At 38.8% G+C, this 10,493-nt stretch overlaps 1 protein-coding gene across 1 annotated transcript; it reads left to right on the top strand.

The window, feature by feature from the left end:
• Positions 1-4,932: 4,932 nt before the first annotated feature.
• Positions 4,933-7,524, top strand: LOC103780944 (breast carcinoma-amplified sequence 4-like; the record flags this gene model as incomplete). The annotated part of the gene is made up of 2 exons (XM_008948648.1): positions 4,933-5,033; positions 7,435-7,524. Coding segments are annotated over 2 exons (191 nt in total), but the record flags the coding sequence as incomplete, so codon positions are not given.
• Positions 7,525-10,493: the final 2,969 nt, after the last annotated feature.

The following is a 10,493-nucleotide window of genomic DNA, read 5'->3' as shown; positions in this document are numbered from 1 at the left end:
TAGTCGGGGACTTAAAAGGAGAAATAGGTGCCTTGTAAGAACAGTTCAATATTCGTGGCAGTTTAGTATCAGTTTAAGCTTTTTCCATTCAGCTTTTGACAAAAATAGCTGTAAAGGAGCATGTGAACCTCAGAGCGTGCACTGTGCAGTCTATTTTTTGACACATCTTGGCTTATGTTTGTCAGCTTTAGATTCTCTAGTATGGCACATTTAGTCTGTGCAAGGTATGGAATACAAGAGATTGGTTTCTTGGGCCAAAATATCCTTTGACTTCATTCCTGAAAGATGATGATTTCTTCAGTGATATGATGCCACCTGCTCAAAGCAAGTGGTTTGAATCTATAGAGCTTCACTGCTGACTGTACTCTGTCTCACTATTAAGTTAATTCGCTCAGTTCTTCTGTTTGGGAGCTTGTGTTAAGATTTTGTGCATGCCCTGTGCTTTTGCTCTTCAATCACATGCACCTTACCTATTTGGCTCCAATACAGGGAAGATGAGTTTAGCTTGTTCAGATGGATCCAGCGAGCTTTTAAACATCCTGTGAGACTTCTGCCAAGCTTTTCTACAGAAACCACTAGCCTACTTTCAATGCACTGTCTTTGAATTGCCCCTGAAAACATTTTTTTTTCCACAACCTGCAGGCCGTGAATAATTCCCTGGTATGCAGATTATTGACCTTATTTGGCAACATCAAAGCGCTGCAGTTGGTGTGCTGATTCTGTGGCTTTCTATCCGGTACCTAGTATGTAAGGCTTCTTTCAGCAGCACATCAGGTGGTATCTGGGAATCTGATAAATGTAAAGTAGCATTTGAACTGATTCCAGTTGCTGTGCCTAGCAATAATTTGGTCTTTTGTCTATGCCACAGAAAGGCAAGGAGAATCTTGCTTTTCTCAACTGGGTATTCAGTATTCACACAGAGACATTGGGCTTCTATCCTGTGAGTGTGCTGCTGCTTTTCACTTAAAGTACCCTTGATGCATATGTTTGAATATTGCAATGAGGAAAAACCTGGATCCTCAGTGCTAGGGAGACAAAATGCCATTCTCAGTGCCATACTGTTGTTCCTGGCTAGGCACAGTGCTTCAGATGGACGCTTGTACAGTAGGTAAGTTCCAGTGACAGTGTAAGTATGGTTCTTCGTGCCTCATACGTGCTGTGGAAGTAGCATCTTGCAATGAAAAGACTGTGCTAGAAGAACTTTTGTGCCAATTATTCACTTTTTTTTTTTTTTTCATGTCTTCCTTAGGGCACCAACTTCAACAAACTGACTTCATGTCTTTTAAGTGGCTTCAGAGCCTCTGAAGTACAATTATCAAATTGTCATTTTAACTGAGCTATGATTTGAACCAACGACACAAAAGCAAAAAACCCTCACTGCAATAATCAGATAAGCTGTTCTGGTATTGTTACTCGGGGTCATTGTTGGTTACCTTTTTAGATATGATTCTTTGTGCTTCTTGCACATCTTAAAGCATGACTGAAAATGATATCTCTTCAGAGATGGACAACTGGTTTAGTTACATGTGGAAATTCACTATTTCCAGTTCTTTGGCTCCTAATTCTTGAATAGGATGTATGGATCCATGCAGAATCTTTGCTTATATTTGATACTTCTTTTTTTTTTTTTTTTTTTTTAATACATATGTTAATCCTCCAGCATACTCACCAGTTTATAAAACCACAGGTTAGTGGTTCTGAAGCCATTGAACATTCTTGAAGAACTTGCCCCAGGGAAATGGTGTGTTTGTAAATCTTGCTTTTATTATGGTTTCATAGACCAGCTGCTAACTGTATAGCTTTGTCTCATGGACTTAGAGTTTGGGAACCTCCTCCCTGAGGCACTATGTGTGAAATCTGGTTTCTGGGGAACCAGAAACCTCACTGGGGAAAAGAAAGGAAGAGGTTGTTCTGTTTGGTTCGCTGTGGTTAGGGTTTGCTAGCTTCTCAGGAACATACCAACCTCAGGGTTTTTTTCTCACCACTGAGCTGTTTGGTTTACAGTGGTTACTTTTACTCATTATCCTTTTTATGTTACTCTGTGTTAACATAGGGGATCAAAGACTGAAAGATAATATAGAAACATCCTTTCCAGAAAGTCCCTGTGACAACTAGAATTGGCACAGTATCTTTGACTTGTAGCTCCAGCTCTTTTTTTTTTTTTTTGTTTTCCTGAAAAAATTTTATTTTGGATTTTATAAAAACTCTTAAGAATCTGTGCTTGTTTAACTGGTACAGGATGAACTGCAGTGTATGCAAGGATGAGGTCTCACTGCCCTGCTTGCAGCGTGCTGTTCCTAGTTTGTGTTCTAGTTCATCAGTCACACACTGGTTTGGTAGTCTCTCAGCTGACTTCGGCGCTGTTGGTTTGTCACCTCCTGTAGCTTAGTCCTGCAGACTTGGATTGGAAGACAAAGCTCGATCAAACTGTTCCTCCTCACCCCCTCATCCAATTGGCATAGTGAAATCTAGTAAGAGGAGTACAGGCTTTTTCCCCTGGACTGCTGTGCTCTGGTGCTTGTGCTGAGCAGTAGGCTAAATCTTCAGTAAGATAAAGTAAAATATATTGCTTAAGGGGAAGTAAATCTTGTTTTATAATGTGGGGTTTCAAACCCGTCCTGCTTCCTCTGGCTCATGAGAGGCTGCTGTACCAAGAGAATCATTTCCCTTTGTCATGTGCTGACTCCTCTTGAACTCCTCTGTCGCTGTGGTTCTGCAGACTACTGCAGAATGACTCTTCTGGAATCATATTTGCATATCATTTCCTTTCATTACGGGCTGCTTATTGGAAGGTCAGCTCTCCTGTGTCTTGGTCATTTGCTTTTACCCTCCAAGACAGGTGGTTTAGATTTGTTCTGCTTCTGCTCTGACCTTATTGTGTTAATAGTTTTTGTACTGGGTCTGTACAACATCTCCCTCTTTCTGGCTGTGTCCCAAACTATGTTAATATTTACAGCAGTTATCTAGCATCTGGTGGCTTCTCCCTATTCCTTCCTGAGATCAGTATTAGCAGCTAGGTTTGTTACCTTATCTTTGGAAATTCCAGGCTCAAATTTTAATCTGAGGATGTTTACCCGAGTATAAACTTCACCTTGGAGAGATCACCAATCTGCTTTTCGCTTTATGATAGAGGAGGCAGTTTTGCCTACCTTTGACCTAAAAGAATTCAATAGAACAAACTTGGAATTCATCTGCTTTGACTCCTTTGTAACATATAACTTCTGTATTTTTTATTTAACATTAGGAAATAGATGTGCCTGTGTATATAGTTCTGTCTACTTGGAGAGGTGTCTCTGTCTATATTTGGTGGATGTGGTGCTGAGACTGGTAATATGGGAGGTATTGTTGGTTTGTTTAGAAGAGAAAGCTACTACTGTTTTGAGATGTCTGGCTGAGCTCTTATCACAGAACACTCATAACACTATAAAAGCACTTGATTTGCATATACTCATTCTGGTAATATAAATATCATAAAATCTTGCTATGAGTAATTTTATATGTATATAGCTCTTTATACTCAGCTTTTAAACACAGAGCTTCTTAAAAAAACAACCAACCGAACAAAACCCAACAACAACAACAAAAAGAACCCAAACCACAAATGAGCTATATGATCATCAGTACAATGTTCAAGTTCCTCTTAGAGTTTATAAAGCATGGTCCATGGATTAAATGACTCGCAGGAGGCATTTGTGCGTTATTTGGGACTCTCAAAATGCCCAGAAAATTCCCTGCCGTATTAGCCCAGCTCCAGATTCTCACCGTTTTACTAAGAGATCCTTACTCTTTCCTGTGAAACTGAGGAAAAATATCTTCTATCCCAGCCTTTTGGCAAAAATACCTTTTGAAGGGGTCCTTTTGTTCCTCTATATTCTTTAAGTCTGTTAAAATTGTAGGCAGGACAGCTTTAATCCAGAAGTAAACCGAGACCTGCTATGCTCCACTGTAGCTGAGGAAGAAAACAACTGTGGGAATGGGCTCAGCTGCTTTTCTTTTCCTCTTGTCAAGGTCCTGCAGCTCTATTTTACAAAATAGAATCGTGTTTGGGAGTTTTAGTGGAAGTTGTCTTGGTTTTGCTTTTATCTTTCCCTTCAGAGATTTCTTCCTGGTTCCTGTCTTACCTATCATTTTTGGTTTGTGTGTTCCATTAGCTAGAGTGCTCTGTTTGGAGGTGTAGCATACTGCCACCAAGGCAAGCACTGGTGGTGGTTCATATAGGAAATTGGGTCGTTCTTGCTAACACAACATACAGCAGATTTCAGATAAGGCTCAAGCTCTCATATGGATGTCAGAAACAAGGCTGTTTGTAGTAGGCAATTAAAAAAAAATCTTTCTGGTATTAGGGCACTTAACTGTTATGGGAACTGAGAGGGACTGGGGAGCAGAACCTTTCTCTGAGTATAGTGTTGTGTGAAGATCTTTGCCCTCCTAAGAACTCTAGTCCTGAGCGCCGGCTGAAGACAAGATACTAGAAGCGGTGTACTGTACTCAAAGACCTGACTCCTTCCAAAGCCTGTTTGATAAGTAGTATGTGTTAACTCTTCTCCAGTAAAATCAAAGTATGATGGATAGTATAGAGGCAGTTATCATTTTAAATCCATCAGTATCCATCATGTCTGCAATATTTCATAATATGAAGTATTTCCCAATATCTCTTGGGAGAAGTACTGCAGGAATCTGGGGAGAAGGGGGAAGGATCTGGGAGTTCTGTCATCCATTATTGGCATCTTTTGTTGTCTCATGGATTACTTCAGAGAGTAAGTTATTTTCCCAGTCTCTTCTATATAACATACTGCAGAAGGGCCCTTGTGATACCTTTTCTGAAGAGCTTTTTTTTTTGATGTTCATGTGAAAAAAATAGTGAAATGAAAAAAATAGCATGGTGTTTATCTTCAAGATTCGTCCTCATGTAAGATACTTTTTTTCACGTAGATAGAAGTGATACATCAGAGATCCTGCATGAGACTATTCCACTCATTAAAGGCAAAGTGATGGAGATGAACCACATCTTTGCAAAAGTTGATAAATTGGAGGTTTGTTCATTGCATCAGAAAATTTATATCCTTTTTATGTGTTTTATGGGTTAATTGTCCACTGGAGCACTCAGATGTTTACGACTCTCTATTGTCTTATGTTTGTTTTTAAATCAATATGAACCCTTGGTCCGGCACATATAAGTGTTTATTGTTTTGGAACATCACTGAGTACTTTATTGCTGTGGATTCTGTAATTCCTAATGGTAAATCAAAAGGATTAATTGTGGTTCTGATGTTAATAATAATGCTAATAATGTTAATTTATTTTGTGATTTGAAGGAGTATCTGTGAAACCATTTATGACTTCAAAAATTCAAGCCTTGCATCAAGTGCTGGACACTCCCATTTTAAATTGCTGATGATTGTCTTATGTAGTAGTGGAGAAATCACTGAGCTCCCATTTTCTGTTGTGTCTGGTTTGGTGTTTATTGTATCCTGAATAAGGGAAGCCAGCCTGACTCACTGAGATGATGACCTCACCATATTTAGTAAGCAGTATGTTAAAATTTGTGTCAACTGAGGGCAAGTTTGCCTCTGGGAGGAATGTGATGAAAACAGAATGACATAAGTTGTATAATGTTTAAAATCAGTTTTTAATTGACTCAAAGTGAAAGAAACCAAGTGTTTGTGGCATTAAATCCAGATAGGCAGTGCTTAAGCTTCAGGCTCTACCCCTGTACGAAGTAATAGCCTCTGGTAAGATTTATTGTGCTGGGAAGGACAGGGCAATTGACTTAGCTTTCAGCAAATTTTCTTCAAATGCCATTAATTTTCTGTACTTTGCATTTTTACACTTATGTTCGATAACACACTTATCAAACCACTTCCCATTTTATTAACTTAGCACCAGGAGAAAGCTTCAGACAGGAAATTGAGGCAAGCATTTTAGAGCAAAAGTGGGAGTCAACTGTTAACCTGTTTAGAAACCTGTCTAGTTTTCAGAACTGAGCACTCCAGTCCAAGACACAACTGGCAGGTTCTTGGTGTACTTGACAATTTGGCCATGCTTGAGTGTACACTTAAGCTTGGACTCTGAAAAATGGCTGAATCAGGTTCCAAATTGACCATTTCTGGAAATGTCTCACCCATTTAGGTATTTTTGCAAATTCCATTATTATAGGTGATTGGATTTTTAGGGGAGTCTGCCAGGATGTTTTTGCCTTTGAACAGGAAACTAACATTAAAACTTACTTGTGCCAAAAGCATGGTAAGCAATAAGGCTCCTTGTTGCTTTTTTTCCCCCTCTAGTACAGGGAAGGGAAAAATAAAACCCTTCCTGACTCCATTCCCTTAGTACAGCTGTAGGGACATAGTAGTTTGGAATACAAAGGAAATACCAGGCTTTGCTAGGCTATGGGCTGCCCTGGAAAAATGCACCAGAATTTTTTTGAGAGGCTTTTTTTGGTTATCAAGGGAGGATAATACCTTGATTGGCTAGGAATCAGTTTTTCTCCCTAACATTGCTAAGTGTAATGGCACTAACCTGAGAGCATAAGATTAAATTGGCAATTTGAGCAGTATTTAATGTTTTAATTAGAACTTTTAAATTTAAAGCTTAGCATCCATGGGGATTTTCAAGGGAGAAATTAACCTGTACTTCCCAGGGTAGAAAAGGAAAGGACTATTGTGTAATGGTTATATAGGAGGAGAATCTGCTGGGGTTCAATTTTGATGTTGCCACTGGTATGTTCTGGGCAATTAATTTACCTGTTCAGCCTCCCTTTCTCCATCCCTAAAATGGGCAGTGCTCAGCTTCTCAAAAAAAACCAACCAAACAAAAAAAAACCCCAAAAACAAAAAGTGAAGCTTTATCACTGAGAGTATCAAAACTTTTCAAACTGTTCTGTATTTTCACAAATAAATACTGTGTTCTTTCTAGTTGGCTTTCCCTTACGGCTCAGATTTCAGCAGACACTTGAGCACATGTAAGTTTTAGGTTGATAATTCTCTCACCTTTTTTAGTTGAAATTACCTGCCATTATCTTTTCCTCTGCTGTCTGCTCCCTCCTACCACTTTGGCCACTTTCTCACTCCCACCAGTAGTAGCAGTCTCTTTGTGGGTTCTGAAGAGCTTTTCGCCTTGCTGCCGAAATGGTGCCAGACTTTTAGACACTATGCAAGTGCTTACCTGCTCTGTATGCTGAAAAGGGAGCAAAAGTCTGCCCTTGGTAAGGGCAAAAATTAGCCTTAGGTCATGAACACAGATTCTCACAGCTGTAACACAGATGTAAACATCTGTAGTCTACTTCTGAATGTGTGACCCTTGAATATTTATATTAGAAATTGTCTACTCTGAAATCCTCTTAAAGCTTTTTCTTTGACTTCTGATCTCTAGCTAGGACAATGTTGAAACCCAGCCATGTGCTTTTAATTTTAGGTGTTTTTCCTCTCTCCATAGGCATTTGTTAAAATGGTTGCACACCATGTTTTCTTCTTAGAAGAGCAAGTGCATGAAGCAGAGAAGAGCCATGGCCCCTTTCTTGATACTGTTTGCAAATTATTTCAGAGTGCAACTATCTCATAATTTCAAAACGTGAGTATTTTAAAATTTGATTCCAGCAGATGGGAAAGTGATGTTAAATACCCTTTCTAAATCAAATGTACAGCAATAGATTTAAACATATATTAAAAAAATGTATTAAGCATGTCTTAAAAATACATGTCAATACAGCAGATTTAATGATAAAATTTGAGTGATGTAAAAGAGCTATCTACTGTTGGATTCTATAAAGGGAATTTGATATTTATTTTTAAAGTTTTAAATAATTTCCTTTTTTTTTTTTTTTTTAATAAGAGAATGCTTGGGCATTGAATAGTTCCAGCAGTAATTTTTGGAGATGTCTGTTTTGCTCCTGAATGAAAGGATTTTCTCTAAATATGTATATGCAAATAGGTAGCTTGTTATACATCAACTTGTAGTGGGAGACATAAGCATAGATTGTATTTCTGTTTAGTCTGATTTTATGTTAATTATGTAAAAATTACTTTACAGAGCCATCTATGGGTTAGCACTAGAGGGGAGCAAGAACTCTTAAGTCAGTTTTAGTGATATTTGCTGATGGAAGAAGAATGTTCAGAGTCAGGGATAATGAGATCGGAGGTGGACTTCAGGAAGTTTTACATACTCTTCATCCTTTCTGTCCTTATTCTTCTCCAAGAATGTCTTCACCTACCTTTATACTCTTGTTTGTCTTCTCTAAGCTCCCAGGTAATTTGCTAACTCTGTTTCCCCATCAATTCGTCACAGTCTCCAGTTAGCCTTTTCCGAGCTCATCCCTTCCATTCCTCCATCTCCACCTTGCAGTAGATACCACATCATTTTCAGTCTTAGCATATCTCTATCACAACTCTAATTCTAGTCTCAGTTACTTCTCTGTTTTCTTTGGTCACTTCTGTATTTCTGCAGATTCTTTCCAAGAGCTTCCATAGTGGTGTGCGTAGTACTGGGTAGGCAAGAATACACAGGTATTGATGATCAGGTAGATATAGCTGAAACACCCCAAAATTTTGTCTGGTGTCATAGCAGCTCTTGAAGCTTCAGTTGCAGGAAAAATCCAGTTCAGTTTCTGCAAATCCAGGACAAAACTTTACTGCTTCACAAGAATAATGAATATTCAGTCTGGTTAACAGAGGCATGGACAGGGGATGGTGCATACTGATTTCATCCTGTCAAACTCTAGTGAACCTTTAGAAACCCACAGTTGATACAGACTCAGTAAAGAGCTGTAACTTGGCCAAATTTGATAATATTTTCATAAGAATGGGAAAATATGTCCCTGATATGAAGGTAGTTTACTGCCAGTTTAATACCTCTGGTGTAGCTTATTGGAACTTTTTAAAAGAGTTGAATAACACATACTTTTCTTTAATTTCATTATCTGAATTTGCTTGGTTTTGTTCCTTAAAACTTTCCAAACATGTTAAACCTGCAGCAGATACCCAGTCTGGAAAATGTATCAAAGCTGGAAGTTCTGCAAAGTTACCTGCCTGTACAAATAATGTTGTAAAATAGGGATGCCAACAAGAATGTGGAGAAGACTGAACTGTTTACTCAGAAGCTGGCTTGAGTTGGGCTCAAAGACACTAGAATCTTATCCCTGCCACCATTTCCCCCGAAAACAGTACAGCTAGAAAGCATGGTGAGAGAGGTAACAAGGATGAGTACAGATAAGGAAAAGTTATCTCACAGAAATTTCTGAAGACTCAGCCTGAAGGAGGACAGGATAGAAATTTGTGAAGTCCTTCTGTATGTGGAGCAGGTGACTAGGTAGTGATTATTCACTCCCTCCCATAATTCAAGAACTAGGGTCATCCAATGAAAATATCAGCAGGCAGGTTCACAACACAAAAAGGGAGGCACTTACTTTACAGGATGTATTAATATGCCATAGAACTTATGTCCACAGGGTGTTATATATTCCCAAAGCAATTAGATAAATTAATGGGAAAAAAATCCAACACAGATATTAAACAAACTATCGTGAAGACTGGGAACTAAGTTTGTATATTTACTCCGTAAACCTTGCCCTAGGCAATGTCTTCATGCAGTCAGCACTTAAGAGGGATTATTTGGCTTCATGGACCTTTGAATGATGTAGTACAGCTGCTTGGTGATAATTTTTACATTGTGGTTCTCATTGTAAATTCTGTCTCTGAATGACAATGCTTTGTGCTGGTAAGGAGTTACTTCTAGTAGAAGTGTGCAGGAAAGGACTGAACCAATCAAGGACATGGATGCAGTTTGAGTGTCTGCAGGAACTTTCCTTTTGGTATGGCTATTGCCTGAGACCTAAGAAGATTCCTGCCGACTCTCCGAGTTTCTTTACTCTCTCCCAATCTGTTTCCTTCTAGTTGTCTGTCCTTTTTCCCCTGTTATGTAGGATAGCACTGCAGAGATGCCCCTTTGACATCTTTTGCCACTTGAAAATTAGGACTGTCCTGACCATTTCTGTAGATGAGTTTTACTTGTTCTGAAATGGTAGTATCCAATTTGTGTACCTTTTTTCCACATAACCTTCATCAGACTGGGTAAAAAAAGTTTGTGAGTGCCCCAGTCTCTGAAGGGAGTGTGTGCATGCATATGTGTTTCAGCTAGGGAAAACTCATTCTCAGTGGTTTACTATTAATATTTCAAGGTGCAGCAAAATCCTGTAATGTTAGTATTTTTTATTTTTTGCTGTGTTTTTTGAGTATTCAGAAAGTTGTTTCATACAGACTTCCATTGCACAGTAACCCTGGGAAAGGTGTCCAGTCTGTGGGAGAAACGTGAGAAATCAGAATTCACTCTGTTAGGAATATCCAGAGGTGGCCTGAAAAGAAGTGATATTATACTAAATATAAATTACAGATATGACTGGGTAACTCTGACAGGTTCTAAGAATGTAACACCTCCTGAGGGAACAGAACAGAGGAAGTAACTGTCTCTTCTGAAGTTTGCAGCTCTGTGGAAGAAAAGCT

The sequence above is a fragment of the Merops nubicus genome, unplaced genomic scaffold (genome assembly GCF_000691845.1).
Source record: "Merops nubicus isolate BGI_N331 unplaced genomic scaffold, ASM69184v1 scaffold17541, whole genome shotgun sequence".
NCBI classification, from domain to species: Eukaryota; Metazoa; Chordata; class Aves; order Coraciiformes; family Meropidae; genus Merops; species Merops nubicus.
This window is presented reverse-complemented; position numbering and strand designations above follow the sequence as displayed.